General features: G+C 43.4%; 1 protein-coding gene and 1 non-coding gene across 3 annotated transcripts in view; both read right to left on the bottom strand.

The window, feature by feature from the left end:
* The window catches only part of UBE2H (ubiquitin conjugating enzyme E2 H), a 124,972-nt gene extending 98,072 nt beyond the window's left edge, over positions 1-26,900 (bottom strand). For both annotated transcript variants that reach the window (XM_003921004.4, XM_074379065.1), the window contains exon 1: positions 26,422-26,900. In XM_003921004.4, the coding sequence (XP_003921053.1) occupies positions 26,422-26,474 (53 nt within the window). In that variant the 5' untranslated portion in view covers positions 26,475-26,900. The remainder of the gene's footprint in view (positions 1-26,421) is intronic.
* LOC120365553 (U4 spliceosomal RNA) lies at positions 12,080-12,221 on the bottom strand. The gene has a single exon (XR_005580460.1). It is a non-coding gene; the product is annotated as a U4 spliceosomal RNA (small nuclear RNA).
* Positions 26,901-27,517: the final 617 nt, after the last annotated feature.

Raw genomic sequence — 27,517 nt, 5'->3', positions numbered from 1 at the left:
CCCAGGAGTTTAAAACCAGCCTGGGCAACGTGGCGAGATACCATCTCAATTTAAATAAAACAAATAAACAATTTATTGTGCCTTTTCAAATAACTAGAAAAGTTTATTTTGGATGTTCCCAACACAAAGAAATGATAAATAAGGTGACAGATATGCCCAATTTGATCACTACACATTGTATACATCTATAGAAATATCACCGTATGCCATATGTCAATTAAAAATAAGCAAAAATACATATATATACACACATGTATAAAGATGGGAAAATCAATAATATGATTAAACAGAAAAACAAAAAGCTCTACATATTTAAAAAGACACATAAATATGAGTTTTACATTTTATTTTAAAGGCCTGAATTCTAGCACTCAAGTCTAGTTTTCTGGCTTGGAATAAAGATACTTGCTTTATGAACAGAATATTCCAACAATGAGCCTACTGTCAACTGCCCAGAGTCAATTCAGTTCCCGATAAGAGTAACATTTAATGCAGCATATCCTGGAGCTCAAGAACTGAACTGCTTACCCAGGATGTTTCCTTCTCTTCTCCACACAAAAAGAGACACTAGCACATTTCATCACATCTATGACACACCATTATTTTATGACACACCAAGAAAGAAGAAAGTTGCCCATTAGACTACGACTCATCACCATTTTAAGACATCACAATTTCAAAGATTTGTTAAGATATGGAAAAAAATGTCTTAGACTCTATAAAATACCACATAAACCTGACACTGTTTACTAACATATAAACACTTGCCATCTTCACACACCACCACTTTTCCTTCTTGACTAAATGTGTATTTACACAGTTTACTGAATAATTCAATCCAGTCTGGTTCAACACATTGCCAGGCACAGTGGCTGACGCCTGCAATCCCAGCACTTTGGGAGACCGAGGCAGGCAGATCACTCAAGGTCAGGAGTTCGAAACCAGCCTGGCCAGCCTGGCAAAACTCTGTCTCTACTAAAACAACAAAATTAGCCAGGCATGGTGGCAGGCCCCTGTAATCCCAGCTACTTAAGAGGCTGAGGCAAAACAATCACTTGAACCCAGGAGGTGGAGGTTACAGTGAGCCAAGATCCTACCACTGCACTCCAGTCTGGGCGACAGAGACTCTATCTCAAAAAAAAAAAATTGATATACCAGACACTGTGCTAGTTTACAATTAAAGCACATCCTAGACTCTATCACAATGTGACTTCTCTTCTTATATACATTTATATCTTCTGATATACATTAGAGTAGTGGTTCTCAAACACTGTGGTCTCAGCACACTTTACACTTTTTTTTTTTTTTTTTTTTGAGACAGAGTTTCGCTCTTGTTACCCAGGCTGGAGTGCAATGGCGCAATCTGGGCTCACCGCAAACTCCGCCTCCTGGGTTCAGGCAATTCTCCTGCCTCAGCCTCCTGAGTAGCTGGGATTACAGGCATGTGCCACCATGCCCAGCTAATTTTTTGTATTTTTAGTAGAGGCGGGGTTTCACCATGTTGACCAGGATGGTCTCGATCTCCTGACCTTGTGATCCAACCGCCTCGGCCTCCCAAAGTGCTGGGATTACAGGCTTGAGCCACCGCGCCCGGCTACACTTTACACTTTTAAAAACTGGAGACCTCAGCCAGGCACGGTGGCTCATGTCTATAATCCCAGCACTTTGGGAGGCCAAGGCAGGTGGGTCACGACCTGAGGTCAGAAGTTTGAGACCAGCCTCACCAACATGGCGTAACCCCATCTCTACTAAAAACACAAAAATTAGCCACGCATGGTGGCATGTGCCTATAATCTCTGCTACTAAGTGTGCTGAGGCGGGAGGATCGCTTGAACCTGGGAAGCAGAGAGGTTGCAGTGAGCCAAGATTGTGCCACTGCACTCCAGCCTGGGCAACACAGCAAGACTCTGTCTCAATAAAAAAAAATGTGAAGACCTCAAAGAGCTTTCCTATGTGTGTCAGTACCATTTTAGGAACACAAAATATTAGTTCATTTAAAAGTAAATCTTGGCCGGGCGCGGTGGCTCAAGCCTGTAATCCCAGCACTTTGGGAGGCGGAGGCGGGTGGATCACAAGGTCGAGAGATCGAGACCATCCTGGTCAACATGGTGAAACCCCGTCTCTACTAAAAATACAAAAAAATTAGCTGGGCATGGTGGCACGTGCCTGTAATCCCAGCTACTCAGGAGGCTGAGGCAGGAGAATTGCCTGAGCCCAGGAGGCGGAGGTTGCGGTGAGCCGAGATCGCGCCATTGCACTCCAGCCTGGGTAACAAAAGCGAAACTCCGTCTCAAAAAATAAAATAAAATAAAATAAAAGTAAATCTTATGCCTGTAAACATAAATCATTTTTATGAAAAATAATTTCTAAAACAAAGAAGAATATAGTAAAAACAGTTTTTAATGATTTTGCAACTTTCTTTAACATCCAGCTTAAGAGAAGAAAGCTGGATTTTCATACGTGCTTCTGCATTCAATCTGGTATGTTTTGAATGTAACTAGAAAGAGTACTTTTATGGACTTTTCAGATAATTCTGGACATTTTTGTTGATATTGTACCAAAATTGACAAGTACTTATCTCCTAAAAGCTAACTGCAATGTGGAATCTTAAGTTGAACCAGTGAACTTTTCATATTCTTATATTAAAATCCACTGATCTACTTTGCATTTTTATGGATCTTTTACCCAAGCATAATTTTTCTATCATGTACTGGCCATTTGGAAAATAGCAGTTCACTGACTTACACAGATCTTCCAAATGTTGACACCGTTTCATCATACAACATCAAAAATTCTGTCAGAAATGTATCCAAAAACTGTTAAGCACACGGTAGCTGATACATGTATTCCAAAATTCTAATTTTTGCTTTAAAGCTCAAATTTCATCACTGGCAACATATACTGTCAGTTGTTCTTGTAGTGATGGGCTAGTTTTCATTTTTTAGAAAATGTCAGACAGATACCCAACTCTGAATAACCCCATTACAAATGGCATCCAATGAAAAAGCAGCTAGTTCAGATGGCAACTCAAAATCACAAGTGTTTCTTTTTTGGAAATTGCCACACTTTCAATATGCAGCAAAAATGCTTCCTGCTTCATTCCACAGATTTTTTGTTTTGTTTTTTGTATTTTGAAACAAGGTCTTACTCTGCCACCCAGGCTCAAGTACAGTGGCATAATCATAGCTAACTACAGCCTCAACTTCCTGGGCTCCAGCAATACTTCCACCTCAGCCTCCAGAGTAGCTGGAACTATAGGCAAGGGCCACCAAACTCAGCTAATATTTGATATTTTGTAGAGACAGGGTTTCGCCATGTTGCCCAGGCTGGTCTTAAACTCCTGGCCTCAAATGTTCCTCCTGCTTTGGCCTCCCAGAGTGCTGGCATCACAGGCATGAGCCATCATGCCCAGCCCAGTGCACAGAATATTAAAAGGACGTGTACTTGAGGGTCAAAATTTAATAAATTGCCTTTACTCCTTATCAAGGATATGTTTCAGTGGAACTGCCTTTTTTCAATTTAAAAAAAGTGGTGGTGAAGAATACAGTATCTATTAATATGGTTTTGGTGTGTTAAGACATCTGCAGTTTTATCCACCACTGGTATTGCACTGTTAGTACAAATGTCAAGGCAGTAAAGAAAGCACAGTGAATTAAAATTACTATGAAGCAAGTTCTAACTTCACAGTCTCCTTGAAAGTATATTGGGGATCCCTAAGGGGCTGTAGACAACACCTGTGCCGGAACCTCTGTGTTACTTACCAATAACCTAAGGAGTAAAATTCTGTCCCTCTTTTGCCAAGCACACGCCCATACACAAAGAAAAAAGAAAAGCTATAATTTTTTTTTTTTTTTTTTTTTTTTTTTTTTTTTTTTTTTTTTTTTTTGAGACGGAGTTTCGCTCTTGTTACCCAGGCTGGAGTGCAATGGCGCGATCTCGGCTCACCGCAGCCTCCGCCTCCTGGGCTCAGGCAATTCTCCTGCCTCAGCCTCCTGAGTAGCTGGGATTACAGGCATGTGCCACCATGCCCAGCTAATTTTTTGTATTTTTAGTAGAGACGGGGTTTCACCATGTTGACCAGGTTGGTCTTGATCTCTCGACCTTGTGATCCACCCGCCTCGGCCTCCCAAAGTGCTGGGATTACAGGCTTGAGCCACCGCGCCCGGCCTGAAAAGCTATAATTATGTATATATACATTTAAATATAACACTAAACTTCAGGTTTGGCATCTGCAAAATGAGATTTTAAATGTCTGATTTAAGTATCTTTCCTATTATTCTGAATAAGAATAGGCCACGTAAGATTTTTATGGAAGGTGTGAGCTGCTAAAGTACTTCTTAAGTCTTCTCTTTTGTCACAGAATACAGGTGAAAGGTAAAAATAAACACAAAGAAAGGTCTTTGATGAAGTCCTGAGCAAACTAAGAAGTTGACAGTATCAAATATTAAGGAAAGCCACTTTTGGAACCATTAAATTTGTAAGCAAGAACTTGAGACACTTTGCAATGTATAAAAGTACTAAAAAGCTCTATAATTTGGATGAGTTTAAGGTATTCTATTTTACAAGTGAAGTAACACAAGTTTCAACTGTTTCTTTCCCCAGTGCACAACTTTAAATAATTTCCTTGGATCTTAAATACCAGGAATCAAACAATCTTAACCACCTGAAAATGGCATTTTATAAACTATAAAGCAGGCGTCCCCAAACTACAGCCCTCGGGCCGCATGCAGCCCCCTGAGGCCATTTATACGGCCCCCCACCGCACTTCAGGAAAGGGCACCTCTTTCATTGGTGGTCAGTGAGAGGAACACAGTATGTGGCGGCCCTCCAATAGTCTGAGGGACAGTGAACTGGCCCCCTGTGTAAAAAGTTTGGGGACGTCTGCTATAAAATATTAGCATTTAGGATCATTTCAGAAAACAAACATACACGTTAGATGTGGGAAAATGAACACTACATAAAAAGGTAAATGGCATCTGCACAGAAAAGAACTCAAGTCTCCATCATTTGAGGACGATTCAACACTTTCCTGCATGATTTCCATATCATTTCCATTACAGGTGCCAAAGTTCAGTCTAAAAATGACCCAAGGACTTGTTGAAAACCCAGTAGTATATAATTTATTCTAATCCACTTAACAGCTGTTTGCTGAGCATCTACTACAAAGGCAAACCTACAAGGGACAAAACTATAAGGAACAAAAGCTTAAGAAACCATAGCCGCCAGGTGCAGTGGCTCACGCCTATAATCTCAGCACTCTGGGAGGCCGAGGCAGCCGGATCATGAGGTCAAGAGATCGAGACCATCCTGACCAACATGGTGAAACCCTGTCTGTACTAAAAATTCAAAAATTAGCCGGGCATGGTGGCACACACCGTTGGTCCCAGCTACTCGGAAAGCTGAGGCAGGAGAACTGCTTGAACCCAGAAGGCGGAGGTTTCAGTGGGCCGAGATCACACCACTGCACTCCAGCCTGGTGACACAGAGAGACTTCGTCTTAAAAAAAAAAAAAAAAAGAAAAGAAACCCTAGTCAGCCCCAGATGCATTGTGATAAGGACTTACTCTGATCTCAGCCCTTTCAACTGACCTGTGTGGCCAGATATTTAATTGACAAAATGTGGGCCATAACATCTCAAAGCAGAGATACTACAAGGATAAACATGAAATATATTAGAATGGTAAGAATATAGAATGTTCTATAATGTTCTACATTATAGAACAATGAAGGCTGGGCACAGTCACTCATGCCTGTAATCCCAGCACTTTGTGAGGCCAAGGTGGGCAGATCACTTGAGCTCAGGAGTTTGAGACCACCCTGGGCAACATGGCAAATCCCACCTCCACTAAAATTAAATTATTAGCCAGGCATGGTGGCACATGCCTGTAGTCCTAACTACTCAGGAGGCTGAGGCAGGAAGATCACTGAGCCTGGGAGATGGAGGATGCACTGAGCTGAGAAAGCACAACATTCCAGCCTGGGCAACAGAGACAGATCTTGCCTTAAAAACAAACAACAACAAAACCATGAGCTGAAATAAACATACATATACCAAAAATCATCAACGCTTTCTCACTTAAAGGAGAAATTTCAATTGCTTAGAAAATTCTGAAGTCAAAATATATCTATAAAAAACATAAAACAAATATTTTTAAAAACAGGCCTGGTGGCTCACCCTGTAAACTCAGCACTTCGTGAAGCCAAGGTGGCCAGATCACTTGAGGCCAAGAACAGACAGGCTAAGACTCCATTTCTACAAAATATATATACATATATATGTGCACCACAGAACAGAGGTGAAAGATTAAAATACATACATATATATATACATACATATTTATATACAGAGAGAAAGGCGGGGAGGGAGGGAGGGATGGAGGGAGGGATACACAGAAGCATAAAATATATATAAACCTTTTAAAAATAAATTTAGGCTGGGCACGGTGGCTCATGCCTGTAATCCCAGCACTTTGGAAGGGTGAGGCAGGTGGATCACTTGAGGTCAGAAGTTCAAGACTAGCCTGGCCAATATGGTGAAACCCCGTCTCTACTAAAAATACAAAAAGTTAGCCAGCCAAAAAGTTAGTGGTGGCGCCTGTAGTCTCAGCTACTCAGGAGGCTGAGGCAGAAGAATCGCTTGAACACAGAAGGCAAAAGTTGCAATGAGCCGAGATAGCACCACTGCACTCTAACCTGGGCGACAGAGTGAGACTCTGTCTCAAAAATAAATAAATAAATTTAAAGTCCAGCTGCAGTGGCTCATGCCTGTAATCCCCGCACTTTAGGAGGCTGAGGCGGACGGCCTTAGATAAGGAGTTCGAGACCAGCCTGGCCAACATGGTGAAATCCCGTCTCTACTAAAAATACAAAAATTAGCCAGGCATGATGGCACATGCTGGTAATCCCAGCTACTCAGGAGGCTGAGGCAGGAGAATTGCTTAAACCTGGGAGGTGGAGGTTGCAGTGAGCCACAATCCCGGAAAAGTTAGATACTTTTATATTTTAAAAATTTTTTAGGCCGGGCGCGGTGGCTCAAGCCTGTAATCCCAGCACTTTGGGAGGCCGAGGCGGGTGGATCACGAGGTCAAGAGATCGAGACCATCCTGGTCAACATGGTGAAACCCCGTCTCTACTAAAAATACAAAAAATTAGCTGGGCATGGCAGCGCGTGCCTGCAATCCCAGCTACTCAGGAGGCTGAGGCAGGAGAATTGTCTGAACTCAGGAGGCGGAGGTTGAGGTGAGCCGAGATTGAGCCATTGCACTCCAGCCTGGGTAACAAGAGCGAAACTCCATATCAAAAAAAAAAAAAAAATTTTTTTAAAAATATAGTATAAAAAACATTTTTATTTAAGAAGTAAAACTCGGCCGGGCGCGGTGGCTCAAGCCTGTAATCCCAGCACTTTGGGAGGCCGAGGCGGGTGGATCACGAGGTCAAGAGATCGAGACCATCCTGGTCAACATGGTGAAACCCCGTCTCTACCAAAAATACAAAAAATTAGCTGGGCATGGTGGCGCGTGCCTGTAATCCCAGCTACTCAGGAGGCTGAGGCAGGAGAATTGCCTGAACCCAGGAGGCAGAGGTTGCGGTGAGCAGAGATCGCGCCATTGCACTCCAGCCTGGGTAACAAGAGCGAAACTCCCTCTCATAAAAAAAAAAAAAAAAGAAGTAAAACTAGTTTATAGAACTTTATATGTAAAATAGCATTTACATGTAAATACTATTACATTAAAAATTCTATTTTTATAGTTTAAAAGTTAGTACTTACTTTTTGTTTTTTGTTTTGAGATGGAGTTTCACTCTTGTTACCCAGGCTGGAGTGCAAAGGCACTATCTCAGTTCATTGAGATCCATGAGTAGAGACAGGGTTTCACCATGTTGGCCAAGCTGGTCTTGAACTCCTGACCTCAAGTGATCCACCTGACTCAGCCTCCCAGAGTGCTGAGATTACAGGCGTGAGCCACCACGCCAGCCAAAAGTTAGTACTTTTTAAAAGACTACTAGCTCTGTTAACTACAAGTGCCCAATAAGGCACTCAAATTTCAGAAGGCAAATAAAGGACCAGAGGTACAAAAGAGCCAGTTGAACACCTGCCCAGAGTCATCAAGCCAGTAAGATGGACTTAAGTGCCATACTTCTGACTCTCACCATCTACATGACATGCAGGTACTGGCACTATTTACCATCAAAGGTTTAAAAATGCACCAAGGTTACTAAACTAACAAACAGTTGCTTACAAATACTTCTGACTTACATACCACACAAAAACCCAGGAGTCCTCATGAATTAATACATAATTCTGAACTACTTCTACAATCTCAAATTAGACAATTAATTACCACTACTATTTTTTTTTTTTTTTTTTTTTTTTTAGACGGAGTTTCACTCTTGTAACCCAGGCTGGAGTGCAATGGCGCGATCTCGGCTCACCACAACCTCCGCCTCCTGGGTTCAGGCAATTCTCCTGTCTCGGCCTCCTGAGTAGCTAGGATTACAGGCACACGCCACCATGCCCAGATAATTTTTTGAATTTTTAGTAGAGACAGGGTTTCCCCATATTGATCAGGATGGTCTCGATCGCTTGACCTCATGATCCACCTGCCTCGGCCTCCCAAAGAGTTGGGATTACAGGCGTGAGCCACCATGCCCAGCCCACCACTACTATTTCTATGTAGCAAGAATAGCTGGGCGTGGTGGCTTGTGTCTGTAATCCTAGCACTTTGGGAGGACAAGGCAGGAGGATAACTTGAGGCCAGGAGTTCCAAGACCAGCCTGGCTAACATGGTGAAACCTGTCACTACTAAAAATACAAAAAATTAGCCCAGCATGTCATCACACACCTATAATCCCAGCTACTCAGGAGACTGAGGCAGGAGAATCACTTGAATGCAGGAGGTGGAAACTGCAGTGAGCCAAAATTGCACCACTGTACTCCAGCCTGAGTGACAAAACGCAACTCAGTCTCAAAAAAATAATAAATGATTTCTGAGGAGAAATTCATTTAAAAAAATTTTTTAATAAATAAATGAAAAATATGTAGCAAGATGTTTGTCATTAATGTTCACTTTCTGGCCGGGCACTGTGGCTCATGCCTATAATCCCAGACTTTGGGAGGCCAAGGCGGGCAGATCACAAGGTCAGGAAATCGAGACGAACACGAGACTATCATCCTGGCTAACACAGTGAAATCCCATGTCTCCTAAAAAAAAAAAAAAAAAAAAAAAAAAAAAAAAAAATTAGCTGGGCATGGTGGTGGGTGCCTGGAATCCCAGCTCAGGAGGCTGAGGCAGGAGAATCGCTTGAACCAGGGAGGCAGAGGTTCCAGTGAGCTGAGACCGCACCACTGTACTCCGGCAGGGCAACAGAGAAAGACTCTGTCTCAAAAAAAAAAAAAAAAAAAAAAAAAGAATGTAAGATGCAATACCATCTAAATCTACTGTTATAGAGAGGTGCCAGGACACTGATATTAAAACCTGCTAAAATCATTTTTATTTTTCTTTACGAATCTTATATTCATAAACAAGATTAACAGACATTACTAGGCTGTTGTTTTAATTCTATTTTTCACACAACAAAAATGACTATAGTAAAACTGATGTTAATCACAGTTGAAAAGCAGTGTCCTCTCAACCTTCACCTCTATTTTTTTTCTATCCGTAATAACAAAGTTACAAGAGTTTCCTCTTCTGAAATGGTACAGTCAAGCATTAATACTTCTTAAACTACCACTTAAGGCCACACTTGCTATTCCCTAAAGAGAAGCGATTATTAATTTCCACACTTATTAGTATAGTAATAACATTATTATTAATTTCCACCCTTATATTTGAAAAGCCACCATTCCTTTATAAATACTAGTAGTTGCAGTCCAGGTTTTCTCCAAGTATAAAAACATGGTAAAATCTATGATTCTAATGCCTATTAAAATTTAACTTTAAATAATAAGATGCCATCAGAACGTCATCAGAGCTGACAAAACACTTTAAGAATGACATTTAAGAAATAAAACTGCCAGAACTGGCAGACTAAAACCATCACATTTTATCCAATTCATTCAAATGAGTAATGGTCCCAATTTAAAAGCACACAAGTCACACACTAATTTCTGATTCTGAAAAAAAAAAAAAAAAAAGAATTTTTTTTTTTTTTTTTTTTTTGAGACAGAGTTTCGTTCTCAGGCTGGAGTGCAATGGCGCGATCTCGGCTCACTGCAACCTCCGCCTCCTGGGTTCAAGCAATTCTCCTGCCTCAGCCTCCTGAGTAGCTGGGATTACAGGCACACACCACCATGCCCAGCTAATTTTTTGTATTTTTAGTAGAGACGGGGTTTCACCATGCTGACCAGGATGGTCTCGATCTCTTGACCTCGTGATCCACCCGCCTCGGCCTCCCAAAGTGCTGGGATTACAGGCTTGAGCCACTGCGCCCGGCCAAAAAAAAGAATTTCTAATTCTCATTAAGCAAATAAAAAGACACATGTTCATTAAGATAATCCAGTTCAGACTGGCTGCAGTGGCTCACGCCTATAATCCCAGCACTTTGGGAGGCCAAGGTAGAAGGATCACCTGAGGTCATTGAAGACCAGCCTGACCAACATGGAGAAACACCATCTCTACTAAAAATAGAAAAAAATTAGCTGGGCATAGTGACACATGTCTGTAATCTGTAATCCCAACTACTAACGAGACTGAGGCAGAAGAATCGCTTGAACCTGGGAGGCAGAGGTTGCAATGAGCTGAGATCATGCCACTGCATTCCAGTCTGGGTGACAGAGAGACACACCATTAAAACACACACACACACACACAAAACTTGGCTGGATGCAGTGGCTCATGCCTATAATCCCAGCATTTTGAGAGGCCTAGGCAAGATAATCACTTGAGCTCAAGAGTTCAAGATCAGCCTGGGCAAGATGGTAAAGCCCAGCTCTACAAAAACAATAAAAATTTAAAAATTAGCTGGGTGTGATCTTGCATGCCTATAGTCCCAGCTACTCAGGAAGCTGAAGTGAGAGAAATCACTTGAACTCAGGAGTTTAAGGCAAGCTACAATCATACCACCATACTCCATCCTGGGTGACAGAGACCTTGTTTCTATTTTAAAACAAAAAAAAAAAAAAAGAGAGAGAGAGAGACAGAGAGAAAAACACAAAATTCAGGTGCCAAGTTCCACTGGGTCTGACTTCACTGCTAAGGCAAACTCAAAGCATTGCCTGTTACTTTCACATTCAGAGGGTACACATTAAAATTGTAAATAACTGCACACTTTTGGCATGAGTAAGATCAAGTATGATACATCACTGCCAAAATGCACAAAGTAAAATAGATGAACTATACCTTAAGCTCAAACTCCTAGAAACAAGGACCTGGCTTGGCCGGGCACGGTGGCTCACACCTGTAATCCTAGCACTTTGGGAGGCCGAGGTGGGTGGATCACCTGAGGTCAGGAGTTCAAGACAAGCCTAGCCATCATGGTGAAACCCCATCATAAAAAAAAAAAAAAAAAGAAAAGAAAAGAAAGAAAAGAAACAAGGACCTGGCTTTGCTTCTACTTTTAATTAAAGGATCTGGAAATACCCTATCTCCAAAGGTGAGTGTGTGCTGCCTGTAATTAACCTAAAGTACTTTCCTATCAGTGAGTTTGCCTTGCTTGAGTCCTAGAAATTAAAGTATAAGCTAAGAACACGAACAGAAAAGACATATAGGCTGGGTGAGGTGGCTCATGCCTATAATCCCAGCACTTTGGAAGACAAAGGTGGGTGGGTCACCTGAAGTCAAGAGTTCAAGACAAGCACAGCCAAAATGGCAAAACCCCATCTCTAATAAAAATACAAAAATTAGCCAGGCATGGTGGCACGCACCTGTAGTCCCAGATACTTAGGATGCTGAGACAGGAGAATCACTTGAACCCAGGAAGTGGAGGTTGCAGCAAGTTGAAATCACATCACTGCAGTCCAGCCAACACCCCAGCTCAAAAAAATTAATTAATTTAAAAATATCTATAGAGAGTGAACATACAATTGAAAACACACAATTTATGAAAATGAAAAGAGATTATAGTCTTTTTTTTTTTTTAATCAGTTTCTATAGAGACTGTCAAAAATTGCCAGTGCTGACTATATTGCAAGATGTCACAGCGGGGTATTGGGAAAAAGTTTTCAATTAGCAATAATCACACCTTGGATAAATCTCATTGGCTACGATACTGCCACTGCACAAAGCTAGAAATTATAGTCTTTATGAACCACAGATAACAGTCTGATATATCATGGTTTATATGTTATGTATGAAACTCTTAGCTAAATCTCAAACAAGGGAAATGTCGCCTTAATTACTCCAAGAGAAACAACTGGTAACTATTACTAACCACCCTAATGCAAGAGCTCATGGATAGAAAAGATAAAAGCAAGTGAGGGTTCACAACGGCACCACAGACAACACAGGTATACTCACATATACAGCATTTGATAATCAGAGACAGCACTGAAGAGCTCCCTTTCTTCACTGCTGCGAGGAATGGGCAGCAATCAAGACATTTAAAGGTCTACCTCCTTTCCTTCTTCCAACCATACAACCAACCTAACTCAAAAGAATGGTATGTTCTGTTTTAAATCTTTACAGATATAAATGGAGTGACAAAATACACAATTTTTTTTTTAATTTCATTATCAAGATGGTGGCTGTGGAGAACTGAATGAATCAGGTTTGTAAAGTTAACAGATGCTAATAATGTCATATTGTGATGCAAAGATGAGTGCTTTTTTTCCTCAGTTTCCTTGATAATTCTGTTACCAAACACATATTGTGTTCAACATTTTAGTATGCTTAAGTATACTTAAGGGCAACTTTAATACCAGCCACCAAGTTAAGATAAAGGGCTAAAACTCCTGTCAAAATTGCTATCCATACTAAAAATTCTTTTCCCTCCTATTTTCGTCTATTTGAATATAATTTGTAATAAAAATTAATGGCCAGGTACAATGGCTCACACCTGTAACCCCAGCACTTTGGGAGGCTGAGGCAAGATGAACGCTTGAGCTCAGGAGTTCAAGACCAGCCTGGGCAACACGGCAAAATCCTGTCTCTACAAAAATATACAAAAATTAGCCGGGCATGGTGGTGTGAGACTGTAGGTTCCAGCTACTAGGGAGGCTGAGGCAGAAGGATTGCTTTGTGCCTAGAAGGTTGAGGCTGCAGTGAGCCATGATGGCACCACTGCACTCCAGCCTGAACAACAGAGGGGAGGGAGGGAGGAAGGAGGAGGGGGAAGGAAGGGGAGGGGAGAGGGGGAGAGAGAGACGGAGAGAGAGACAGAGAGAGAGACAGAGACCGTCTCATTGGAGAAAAAAAAAAAAAAAAGGCAACCCAAACTGTCTAAGAGCTCCCTCACAGGATTATGTCCTTGTAGGCTCTCCTAGTTTGAATTTTTTTTTCTTTTTTTTTTTTTTTTTGAGACAGAGTCTCACCATTGCCCAGGCTGGATTGCAGTGACTTGATCTCAGCTCACTGCAACCTCTACCTCCTGGGTTCAAGCAATTCTCCTGCCTCAGCCTCCCGAGTAGCTGGCATTACAGGTGCCCACTACCACACCTAGCTAATTTTTGTATTTTTAGTAAAGATGGGGTTTCACCATGTTGGCCAGACTTGTCTCGAACTCCTGATCTCAGGTGACATCCGCCTTAGCCTCCCAACCAAGTGCTGGGATTACAGGCGTGGCCACCACACCCAGCCTCTAGTTTGAATTAATGATCTGATCAAGTACAACTCACAGTTGTAAGAACCAAAGGCCATATAGAAGTGACTGTTTTTCTTTTTTTTACTATGAGAGACAAGGTCTCACTATGGTGGTCAGGTGGGAGAATGCAGTGGCAATTCACAATCATTGCAAACTACAGCCTTGGGCTCAAGCAATCTTCCTGCTTCAGCCTCCCCAATAGTGGACTATAGGAGTGAGCCACTGCAACTGGCAAAAGTGAGTATTTGTTGCTCAGTTTCTTCTTTTGAAATAGAATTATAAGAGTTAATGTAGTTCCAGCCAGGCACAGTGGCTCACGCCTGTAATCCCAGCACTTTGGGAGCCCAAGGTGGGCAGACCACGAGGTAAGGAGATCAAGACCATCCGAGCTAATGTGGCGAAACCCTGTCTCTACCAAAAATACAAAAATTAGCTGGGTGTGGTGGTACATGCCTGTAATCCCAACTACTCAGGAAGCTGAGGCAGGAGAATCGGCTGAACCAGCGAGTTGGAGGTTGCAGTAAGCCAAGATCACACCACTGTACTCCAGCATGGCAACAGAATGAGACTCTGTCTTAAAAAAAAAAAAAAAAAAAAAAAAAAAGAGTTATGTAGTTCCAAGTTTTGCTGCCAAGGAGAATCACTAATTTATTTACACATTTAGATTCAAAGAATAGCAAAAAGGTAGCAAACATTCAGCAGTCTGTAAGAACATGAAACAATAGATCTAACTATATTACACTTGGTGATCTCTTATTGAGATGACTCTAACCAATCAACCTTCTACCTACAAATGCTAGACGGAAATGCCCAACAACATTTTCAATTTTTTTTTTTTTTTGAGACAGAGTTTCGCTCTTGTTACCCAGGCTGGAGTGCAATGGCGCGATCTCGGCTCACCACAACCTCCGCCTCCTGGGTTCAGGCAATTCTCCTGCCTCAGCATCCTGAGTAGCTGGGATTACAGGCACACGCCACCATGCCCAGCTAATTTTTTTGTATTTTTAGTAGAGACGGGGTTTCACCATGTTGACCAGGATGGTCTCGATCTCTCGACCTCGTGATCCACCCGCCTCGGCCTCCCAAAGTGCTGGGATTACAGGCTTGAGCCACCGCGCCCAGCCCTGAATTTTTTAATTAATCAACTTTTCAGAAACTGTCTATGCAATATAGTCATCAAACCGAAAAGCAAAATCCAGATCACCAAAGTTACACTGGCACCCTTTGGACAAAACAACTAAATTTACTTTTCACTAGGCTGACAGCCCAACTGCTTCTGAGGTAACACGAACCAGGCACACACTCTGTATCTAGTTTTCTATTTATATTACCTCAAACTAAGATTTTATAATCAAAAAAACCTTAAAAAGTATACATGATAAAACTTAATATATGAAAAAAATTTTGCCTAACACTAAAAAGAAAATGTGTAATTCACAACAATAACATGATTTCGAAGGTAGGGAGTATCTCCTACCTTCATATATAATGCTCCCCTAAAAATGGTTTACGTTAGAAACCAGGAGATTGAACCAAAGACAAAGATTCTATTTCCAATTAATTCGTATACGAAATATGGATCCTCCAAGTGCTATAGGCCAGGCATCTTGTGTGAGTCCACTGACAGACCCGCCAGCCATGCCAGTCTTCCAGAGAACAGCAAAGTCTTCCAGAGAATTGGTAAAGTCCAGCCAAACCCCTCCCCCTTCAAAAGGGCTACCTAGTCCTCCCTGACTTCTCTGCAGGGATAGGTCAGAAGATCAGCAGCAATTATTCACGTTGCCTACCTAAAGACCTAGATACCTACAAAGCAGGGAAAGGCAAAAAAAAATCCTTCATCCCTCAAAAGCATACAGCTGCCATGTGGAGCTTCCCTAGGCTCTTGAGGATTTGGGTTCCACGGGGCATGGGCAGATACCCCCACAAGCACCAGCCTATGAATAACCAGACACTTTCCACAAGCATCTGGTGAAGTGCAGAGGAGAACTTAAAATAACCATAGTACCTGGCTTCCCCCAATTCTTTTCAAATTTCATACCCAACTGAGAACCACTAATGCAACAACAGCCTCTCGACAGATTTTTTTGTTTGTTTGTTTGTTTTTGTTTTTGAGACAGTTTCATTCTTGTTGCCCAGGCTAGAGTGTAATGACACAATCCTGGCTCACTGCAACCTCTGTCTCCAGGGTTCAAATGATTCTCCTGCCTCAGCCTCCTGGGTTAGCTGAGATTGTAGTCATCCACGACCACGTCCAGCTAATTTTTTATTTTCAGCAGAGATGAGGTTTTGCCATGTTGACCAGGTTGGTCTTGAACTCTTGACCTCAGGTGACCTGCCTGCCTCAGCCTCCCAAAGTGCCGGGATTACAGGCATTGAGCCACAAAGCCCGGCCAGATTCCTCAACTGTAATTTCAAAGGGCCACAAAACATTTTTTTTGAGAAAGGGCCTTGCCCTGTCACTCAGGCTGGAGTGTAGTGACGTGATCTCAGCTCACCACAACCTCTGCCACCTGGGCTAAAGTGATCCTTTTGCCTCAGCCTCCAGAGTAGCTGAGATTACAGGTGCATACCATCACACTGGGCTAATTTTTGTATCTTTTTTGGTAAAGACAGGGTTTTGCCATGTTGCTCAGGCTAACAAAAATATTTCACAATAACAATTTAATTCATAGCTGGTGGCAGCAGCTCATGCCTGTAATCCCAGCACTTTGGAAGGCTGAGGTGACACCCAAGGTCGGGAGTTCAAGACCAGCCTGACCAACATGGAGAAACCAGGTCTCTACTAAAACTACAAAATTAGGTGAACATGGTGGCGCATGCCTGTGATCCCAGCTGCTCAGGAGGCTGAGGCAGGAGAATCGCTTGAACCCAGGAGGTGGGGGTTGCAGTGAGCCGAGATCGTGCCATTGCACTCCAGCCTGGGCAACAAGAATGAAACTGCATCTCCAAAAAAAAATTTTTTTTTAATTCACTAATTTCAAATGGGAGTAAGGAGAAAAGAGAAGCTACCAAATCAGCTTGGACCAAATTCAGCTACAAATCTGTAATTTAGGCCAGGCACTGGAAGGCAGAGGCTGCAGTGAGTAGAAATCTCACCACTGCACTCCAGCCTGGGCAACAGAGGGAGACCCCATCTCAAAAAGTAAAAAAACAGATTGGCCAGGGGTCGTGGCTCACACCTGTAATCCCAGCACTGTGGGAGGCAGAGGTAGGCAGATCAGCTGAGGTCAGAAATTCAAGACCAACCTGGCCAATATGGCAAAACCCTTCTCTAACTAAAAATACAAAAATTAGCCAGGTATGGTAGAAGGCTCCTGTAATCCCAGCTACTTGGGAGGCTGAGGCAGGAGAATCACTTGAACCCAGGAGGCAGAGGCTGCAGTGAGCCGAGATCATGCCACTGCACTAAAGTCTGGGCAACAGAGCAAGACTCTGTCTCAAAAACAGGAAGTAATGTGTTTAAATCATTATTCAAGTGAAAGGTATTGCAATCACCATGGTAAAATAAAATTCATTTTACTGATAAGAAAAAAAAATCAACAAAATTCATATACTATAAAGTTAATAACAAAAAAAGAAATCGGTGCTTTAAAGCATGTAATTTAACATGTTTCCTTAAAAACTCACAAGTAAGGCCAGGCATGAGGTTCATACCTGTAATCCCAGCACTTTGGGAGGCCGAGGAGGGCAGATTACAAGACCAGGAGTTTGAGACCAGCCTGACTAACATGGTGAAACCTAATCTCTACTAAAAACACAAAAATTAGCTGGGTGTGGGGGCAAGGGCCTGTAATGCCAGCTACTCAGGAGGCTGAGGCAGGTGAATAGCTTGAACCTGAGAGGTGGAGGTTGCAGTGAGCTGAGATAGCACCATTGCACTCCAGCCTGGGGATAGAGCAAAACTCCATCTCAAAAAAACAAAAACAGGCCAGGCAAGGTGGCTCATACCTGTAATCCCAGCACTTTGAGAGGCTAAGGTGGGCGGATCACCTGAGGTTGGGAGTTGGCTATCAGCCTGAACAAAATGGGGAAACCCAAAAAACTAGCTGAGTGTGGTGGCACATGCCTGTAATCACAGCTACTCAGGAGGCTGAGGCTGGAAAATCGCCTGAACCCAGGAGGCAGAGGTTGCAGTGAGCCCAGAGCTCGCCTGGGCAACAAGAACAAAACTCAAACACACACACACACACACACACACACACACGTGAAACAACAGTTGTCACAATTGTTCTTGTGTGTGAAATACGGACCATCATCAGTAAATATTAAATTCAAACTACCTGTTAAATATGGCTGGGCACAGCAGCTTAAGTCTGTAAACCCAGCACTTTGGGAGGCTGAGGTCAGAGGATCACTTAAACCCAGGAATCTGAGCCCAGCCTGGCCAACAGTGAGACCACATCTCTATAAAAAATAAAATTAGCCAGGTATGGTGGCCAAGGCTGCAGTGAGCCAAGATCACACCATGAACTTCTGTCTGGACAATAGCGTGAAACCCTGTCTGAAAACACAAACACACACACACACACACGCACACACACACACACACACACACGCAAAAGCTACCACATGATCCAGCTTAGCCAAAAGAATAAAAAGCCTATGTCCATACAATGTTCATAGCAACTTTGCTTGTAATAGCCCAAAACTGGAAATAACCCAAATGCCATCAGGCATTAAGAGGTGAATGCATAAACAGTAGTTTATCTATATAACAGAATACTACTTAGCAATTAAAAAAAATGAACTAAATGATCACATGGGTGAATGTCACAATTATGAGTTTAAAAACCCACACAAAGAGTGTATACTGAATGATTCCACTTATATATACAATTCTAGAAAATGTAACAATCTACAGTGACAGAAATGAGATTAATGGTTGGAGGGAAGGGAGAGAAAGATTACAAAGGGGTACACAAAATTTTGGGGGAAGATAAATATGTCTCCTACCTTGATGAGGATAAGCTTCATGGGTGATACATAACATTAAAACTTATCAAATATATCACTATAAAAAAGTACAGTAAATTGTACATAAATTTTTAAAAGTACAGTTAATTGTACATCAATTATACCTCAGTAAACAAAATAAAAAAGAATTCAAAATACCAAAACTAATTCTACAGCTCTTGTTAGTCAGATCTATCTGCTCATGAATATACTTAACCTAAAGACTGAGAATACAAAAGTATGCCTAAATTGAGGATCACCATTATCATAAAAAAAAAGTTTAAATAAAGAGGAAATTAGAACTCATCTATAATCACCATGCCAGGCCATTTCAGTGCCAAAACGATAACTAAAACACAACAGAACAACCCGCTGAGTGTAGGGCTCTGAGATTTTTAATTAAATATTTTAATTCAGGGCCGGGCGCGGTGGCTCAAGCCTGTAATCCCAGCACTTTGGGAGGCCGAGGCGGGTGGATCACGAGGTCGAGAGATCGAGACCATCCTGGTCAACATGGTGAAACCCCGTCTCTACTAAAAATACAAAAAATTAGCTGGGCATGGTGGCGTGTGCCTGTAATCCCAGCTACTCAGGAGGCTGAGGCAGGAGAATTGCCTGAACCCAGGAGGCGGAGGTTGTGGTGAGCCGAGATGGCGCCATTGCACTCCAGCCTGGGTAACAAGAGCGAAACTCCGTCTCAAAAAAAAAAAAAAAAAAAAATTTTAATTCAAATGTTTACCTTCTTTTGATCCAGAATCCCACTTTGGGAAAACAGAAATAACCCAAAGAAAAGCCTATGTACAAAAATGTTGATTTCAACCTTATTCATCAGAGAAAAATGGCAAAGAATTAAATCAATGACACAGCCATGGGATGGCATGTTACATGAGCTATTTATTATTTATTTATTTTGACATGGAGTTTTGCTCTTGTTGCCCAGGCTGGAGTACAATGGCGCAATCTCCCCTCACCGCAAGCTCCACCTCCCAGGTTCAAACAAATTAATTCTCCTGCCTCAATCTCCCAAGTAGCTGGGATTACAGGTATGTGCTACCATGCCTGGCTAATTCTGTATTTTTCAGTAGAGACAGGGTTTCTCCATGTTGGTCAGGCTGATCTCAAACTCCCAACCTCAGGTAATCTGCCCACCTCAGCCTCCCAAAGTGCTGAGATTACAGGCATGAGCCACCGCATCCAGCCTATTATTTTTTAACTTGGAAAAACAGCTGCAAAATATTAAGCCAAAACAAAGCAGACACATATGATATAATCAACAGGTGGAAAACGATAATAAACGACATAGGAAAAAAGCCATAGGTTAGCATTTAAGGCCAACAGTTCTTAAACAGTGGTCCCAGGACCGGGAGATCATCTGGAAATGTCTTAGACCCCACCCTAGACCCAATCAATTAGAAAACTCCAGGAGTAGGACACAGTAACCTGTTTTAACAAACTCTCCAGGTGATTAATATTACACTAAACTTTGAAAACTACTGTTTAAAGGATAGCATTACAGGTGACTGTTTTCCTTCCTGTAATCTATATTTACCTCAATTATCTTATTACTTTTAAAATCCAACTAAGTTCTTAAGTATTTTACTAACAGGTACACTCTGTAGGTCTACAGATAAAAAGCTATTACATTACAAACATTATAATACAATGTAAGGGCTGGATTACATGCCTAAAAATCCAGTGATTCTTGGAACCATTGAATCTGTCAAGACTGAAGAGAATACCAAATTTTAAATATATCTATAAAATGCAGGTCAAGGGGTAAGAAAATCACAACACTAGAAAAACTAACAAATCTAGGTTTTCTAACACATACACAAATACAGAAGGGACTTTTATGGGTCACATCTGTAAAATATTTTTTCCCCAAAAAGCTGAATTTTGAGGCTTGCGTGTAATTTACTAGAACTGCACTGCAGGAATCAGATGTTCTAAAGCTGTGAATGCTTACTCATATAGGTTCCTGGTTAACCAAAATAAGTACCAGTATGTTATATTTGTCACCAAAATCTAGGCAGGGAAGACAAATTCAGAACACTGGGAGCTGCCAAATCTTTAACTTTTAGCTTGAAGACATAAAGCTGTGCCAACTTTCATCTCATCTCACTAAAACAGAGGCCACAGGAAATAAAGAGGCAAACCACAGGTTCCCAATTGACACTGGAGCTAGTTAAAAGATTATGGAATTGTCTACACTTGGAACACAAATTAAAGAATAAAAAAGACTACTAAGGGATAAAATAACTACTGATTAATAGTAAAATACCAAAATTAAGTCAAAGACAAATGGCGACACATTTTAATATTTTAGTTTTGCAGTTTTTTAAATAGCTGTACAGATCCCCATATACATCCTATCACACAAAATTCACTTTTTAACCTTTCTATTCTGTGAAAAGTCCACTCTAAGAGTAAATACAAGTTACTCAAAAAGGCACTATACACAGCAAACATAGCCTGTCATTTCTGAATTTTAAAAAATGTTTTCACTAATTTCATAAGCACCATGACCACCCATAACGAATTTTTCACTACCAAACCCAGCACCATGCCTGGCACAAAGCAGGTACCCAAACATATGAGGATTTTATTTTTTTCTGAGACAGAGTCTTGCTCTGTCGCCCAGGCTGGAATGCACTGGCACAATTTTGGCTCACCACAAACCCCACCTCCCAGGTTCAAGCGATTCTGGTGACTCAGCCTCCTGAGTAGCTGAGACTACAAGCCCACACCACCATGCCTGGCTAATTTTTTATATTCTTCGTACAGATGAGGTTTCGCCGTGTTGGCTAGGCTTGTCTCCAACTCCTGACCTCAGGTGATCTGCCCACCTCAGCCTCCCAAAGTGCTGGGATTACAGGTGTGAGCCACCGTGTCAGGGTTTTTTTTGTTTTTTGTTGTTTTTTTTTTTTTAATTGAGAGAGTCTTGCTCTCTTGCCCAGGCATGAGTGCAGGGTCATGATCTTGGCTCACTGGACCCTCAAACTCCTACACTTAGGTGAGCCTCCTGCCTCAGTTTCCCAAAATGCTGGGATTACAGGTGTGAGTCACCACACTCTGCCATATCTGAGGTTTTGAATTTGTTACAGAAAGCTTCTGAAACCCTAAAGCAGACACGAACAATTCCATAAAATTCACTCAGGCTGTTAATGAATTTAGTGTGAGACACTGCCCCTTTCTATCACTTTTGACACTTTCTTAAGGGAAGATGACATTTCTGCCATATTTTTGAATCCCTGCATATGAGTCACTTAAGTGCATTTAAAGTGGCATACCCTAGGCCAGGTGCTCTGGGCTCACACCTGTTAATTCCAGCACTCTGGGAGGCCAAGGTGGGAGGAACATTTGAGGCCAGGAGTTGGGAGGCCAGCCTGGGCAACCTAGTCAGACCTCGGCCTCTACGAAACATTTTTTTTTTTTTGAGGCGTAGTTTTGCTCTTGTTACCCAGGCTGGAGTGCAATGGCACGATCTCGGCTCACCGCAACCTCCGCCTCCTGGGTTCAGGCAATTCTCCTGCCTCAGCCTCCTGAGTAGCTGGGATTACAGGCACGCGCCACCACGCCCAGCTAATGTTTTGTATTTTTAGTAGAGGCGGGGTTTCACCATGTTGACCAGGATGGTCTCGATCTCTTGACCTAGTGATCCACCCGCCTCGGCCTCCCAAAGTGCTGGGATTATAGGCTTGAGCCACCGCGCCCGGCCTTACGAAACATTTTAAAAATAAAGGGGTGTATCCTGCACTCCCTCTGAAAAGAATCATTGAAAACTCTTGGTATTATAAGTTACAAAATTGTACACTATGGTGTAGGCTGGCCCCCATTATTATCAGATCCACTTTTCTGATTTAACCGTAATTTTTCTTTTTTTTTCTTTCAAGATAGGGTTTCACCATGATGGCCAGGCTGGTCTTGAACTCCTGACCTTAGGTGATCCACCCACCTCGGCCTCCCAAAGTGCTAGGATTACAGGCGTGAGCCACCGCGACCGGCCAACCTTAATTTTTCTAAACATTTCTTGAACTCTAACAAGTCAGGTTTTCCTCTTATCTTTTTGCCCCTCGAAAACACTCTTGTTCCTGTAACACCCCTCACAGGGCCTCCTCAGCCCCCACCTCTTGTATATAAACACTTTCTCTTGTCACACACTCCATCAGCTGTTTGGTAGCTCCTCCCCTCCTCCTTTTCCGGGTAGTAACAGAGCAGCCAATGAGCGATAAGGAGCGGTGCCTGCGGCCTTTTGCCTGCATACGCTTTTCCAAAACAAGCAGCTCTAGCCTTCAGCAGGGGCCACTGGTTCACAGATAAAAGGATCACCAGGGCTGTGCAACAGGGTGAGACGAGTAACCCCCACCAACAAGGAAACCCGTGTAATCTGAGCTGTTTGTTCCTCCACCAGGGAGAACTTAAACCGATATTCCTTTAGGGCAAATCACGCTTTAAGGTCACCAGAGTCCCAGTTCGCAGACAATCTAAATAATCAGCTGGTTGGAGATGGAAACCTCAAAGGTTGCCAGGCTCTGGCCAGCACAGATCACCCATCTACCTGACTTTGCAAACAAATGGCCGCACTATTCGAGACCATTCCATAGGATCTGGGCTAACTGCAAGGTTTTTTTTAAGTGGGGCACATTCCTAAAGGATCCAAAAGTCATGTAAATCAGTTTCTAGGCTCCTGGGGAGGTTTGCACAACCTTAAGCAAAGGATCAGAAGAGAAACAATGAATGAGTCAGAGTTTCAGAACATAATCACCCAGCAGATTATTAAGTGCATTGGTGCAAAACACTCACTCCCTGCATAACTTGGGAGTCAGCTCTCTTCCTACCAACCCGTCACAAAAGAAATATCACCGACTCCAAACAACAACCAGAGACGGTGTCTCCAAAAGAACTGAGCGAGGTGGTGGAAGGCAGCGGCCAATTAGTTACACATCCTCTTCTCTCCCTCCCCCCACACTGCTACTTTGCTACTATATAGGTTCCCTGCCAGGCTGTAAATCGTGGTGGTATAATTACGCTCAGGAGACATCCAAAAATGGGCTGAAACAGGAGACTGCAAGGAAACCAGCTATCACCCCCCAACACCAAAGAAATCATCAAGGGGCACGGGGGGGGGGGGGGCAAGAAGTGCATTCCTTCAGACCTTTTCTTCCTACTTCTTCTCCACCATCTTTCTCAACCCCCAGCCTTTTCAGACCAATTGTACTCATTTTAATAGAAGGCTGGGAAATTTTTCCTTAGATTTTCTGCTAAATATACCTTACTCAAAAATTGTTGGCTCCATTTGGGCCTACTGATTTGTGAATTCAACAGAGAAAGGAGGACACAAAATCTCTCACCTACACAGCACAGACACAAAAGGAAATCCAAAAATTTTAACTTCCAAACTCCGTTATACCAGAAAATAAACATGAAACAAAGATAACCTCTGGCTTTTAAATCTCGAGACTGTTATCCTCCTATCTCAGAGATCTACAATTTTAAAGGGCCTCTGCTTTCTTTTGTCAGAAAGGAAGGAAGGTGGGGAAAGAACAGAAGGCCAATACATCTTTGCCTTTCTTCATCTTCTACTAAAAATAAGCTATGAAATAAGCCACTTAGGGGGAGAAAAAAAAAAAGACACCCTGCTGTTCTTTGTCTGTTTTCCTCTCCCTCTCCACCCCCCACACCCCGACTCCTAAATGCGGTAATCATTCTAGATGCCACAACTACTAAATGAACAAAAGGCACGGTATGGAAAAGGCATCAGGTCAAGTCAGGCCCCCCTCTTTATCCTCAATCTTTAAAAAATATGTCTTTGTACATAATTTGAGACTCTGACAACGATCACAAACAGCTGGAATTCTCTCTCCCCACTCCATCCCAATTAAACATTAGGTAGAAATTTGCATTAGGTGTGACAGAAACTCTCAATTCAAGATAAAAATAACTCAGGTTCTGCCACCATGTCATTTCCTAGTTTCTAAACAAAAATAAAACCTGAAACTGCTTTGTGTAAAATGTACACACAATCATAGTTACAAGTTTTCCTGCAGCCTTATGAAAAGCCAACATTACTGGCATCATTCACACATTTACAAAACAACTGCAGCCACAAACAGCTTCATAAAGAGTTGATTTCACTCGCGCCGGAACATACAGTGGGTACACTATACAAGCTGCTCCGCTCTAATCTCCCACCCCACACCAAAAAAATTCTAAACTCCAAACCACAAACTTAGAAGTCTACCTACTGCTCCTAATTTCTAGCTAAGTTCTCCCTGAGCAAAGAGAAAAACACCTTATTTCTGAAAAGATTTTTTTAAAAAAAATCTCTTGCCCAGACAACTTCCCTCCCATCCCCCACTGCCAAACCCTATGCACAAACTACTTTTTTAAAACTTCAGCAAATTCCCTAACTGAATTTTTTTTAACAATAATCACTGACCACTACAAAGAGAGAAAACACTCAATCAAAAACAGCAGATATATAAAGGAAGAGAAAAGGAAATCACCTGAAGAATTTAGCCAAACAACTTGAGTTATATAAACAAAACCCTGCAACAGGGGGAAACAGTGGGGGGATGGGGAGAAGGCAGAAAGAGAAACAGTAGACAGGACTTTTAAACTGTGTTCCACACTACCACCCCCTAACTCCCTACTTTCCTCCCTCCCCAAGGACTAGTCGCCCAGAACTCTGGGTTTCCCCCACCCTCTAAATTACCCCTTAAAAAAAAAAAAATCCTCTTATTTGTCACAAGAACCTTCGCGAATTTCTCTAGCTGGTCCTGAAATAATCAGTCTGGACTCCAACCAAAACCACTGCCTGAAGGGCTCTTATCAGTTATCGCCTTCCCACTGCAACCTCCAGAGTGCATAAAGTTGGGGGATGGGGGGGGGAACAGAATATAAAGGGTGTCACTTGGAGACATCAGGGTAAGTATTCCCCCAAGAACCTGACCCGCTCAGAGAAGTTTTGCCCAACTAGCCAGTCCAGGGGGTATTTATTTTGTCCAGGAGCTCCTCTTTCCCCAGCTGTCATACCCCCCAATATGGAGGGTGGCTTGCTGGAGGGCCCGGGGGTCTTCATCGCAGACAACTATGGGTGGGACAGGCTTTGTCAGTGGAAAGGAAAACAGTAGGGTTCTCCCGGGGACCAGAAAGCTTAACAGGAGGGTCTGACTGAAAACACACAGAGCTCTTTCTTATAAGAGGGGGCCCTGAGCAGACAACTCTCTTCCGAATATAGAAAGGAATTAGGGATAAAAGAGGTCGCTTGAGTGACCCCAGTTCAAGCAGCATTGTAGCTGGAGGAAATGGGGGCATCTCAAGAAAGGGAAAAAGGCTACCCTCTTGGGAATTTCTGCCTGGAGTCCCTAAATCCAGAGCCAGCAAACAGGAGAGAGAAACCCTGAAGATGGATCAGAGAGCGAGGCGACTGGTCCTGCAAAAAGGAAAAAGGCCGTCTCCGGAGTCCAAACGTCGCGAAGGAAAGTCACGGGCTCTGGGGGTGCAGGAAGAGCGAGCAGCAACGCGTATTTCGGGGTGCTGCGGATGAAAGGCGAGCTGAAAAGACTCTCGGCCCCTGGGAGGTGCCAAGGAGCCGCCGTAGGCACTGGGGGAGGAGGGGAGTCTCGGACAGTGGCCAGGAGTGCCCCAGGGCCCTTGCAGTGTTTCCGGGGGTGCCCTGGGCATCCCCACACCGCCCCCCAAATACACCCGAATTCCCCTCTACGAAGGATACAGCTTGACCACGTCCGTGTCCATCCGCCTCTTGCCCGGACTGGGAGATGACATGGTGTCGCCGCCGCCTCTCTCCCTTCCTCGGCCCGTCTGTCACGGGGCCCGGGCCCCGGCTCTGAGGAGCCCGCGGCCGCGCCGGCTCCTCGGTGGAGGTGGCAACAGCCCCGCGGTCCCGGCGGTCCCGTCAGCCGCCGCCGCCGCCGCCGCCGCCCCCCGCACGGGGGAACACCGGGCACTGTCCGGCCGGGTGGGGGTGGGGACCCCGCGGCGCCCGGCTCGGGCTGCCCCTCTCCGGCTGTGGTTCCGCCCCGGCCCGACCCCGGCGCTCCTCTGCGCCGCGCGACGCTCCCTCCTGCCTGCTCTGTGGCTCGCTCGCCTGCTCCCCGCTCACCCTCTGGCCGACTCCTAGCAGCCTCCACTACAAGCGGACGACTCCAGCTCAGTCGGCCTCCCTACCCCAGCCTCGCTCTGGGCGCCGTGACGTCACCTCTGTGACGTCATCGGAGGGGCGGGCCAAGTCGACGAGAGGGGTGGGACGCCGCCGCGGCGTGGACTTTCCCGGGGGATTCTGGGAGTCGTAGTTTCTCTTTCTCCGGCTCTCTCACTCTCTGTCCCCTCCCCCAACTTCCCCACCTGCTTCTTCGCTCAACTGCCAGTGTGGTTATCATCATCCTAAACGATAATAGTAAATAATGGCAATATTATTACATTCATGAACTTTAGGGTAATGAACCTCCACACACACTCTGTTTAACAAGCTGTTAATTTTTTTGATTTGGAGGAGGCCAAGGTAGCAATTACTCAGAAAGTTACCAAAATCTGGAGATCCCCACACCAGCAGGTTCCTTGCACTCCACTCCCTCCTTGGTTGGAAAAAATTTATTTGCAGGGATTGTAGACCACAGCAAGCCTTCCTCGGAGCTTGCATACCAGGGTACATCACAACTCACGTGTCTACGGCCATGATTTTTTTTTTTTTTTTTCTTTTTTTGAGACTGAGTTTTGCTCTTGTTGCCCAGGCTGAAGTGCAATGGCGCGATCTCGGCTCACTGCAACCTCCGCCTTCTGGGTTCCAACGATTCCCCTGCCTCGGCCTC

Source organism: Saimiri boliviensis, chromosome 10 (genome assembly GCF_048565385.1).
Source record: "Saimiri boliviensis isolate mSaiBol1 chromosome 10, mSaiBol1.pri, whole genome shotgun sequence".
Lineage (NCBI taxonomy): Eukaryota > Metazoa > Chordata > Mammalia > Primates > Cebidae > Saimiri > Saimiri boliviensis.
This window is presented reverse-complemented; position numbering and strand designations above follow the sequence as displayed.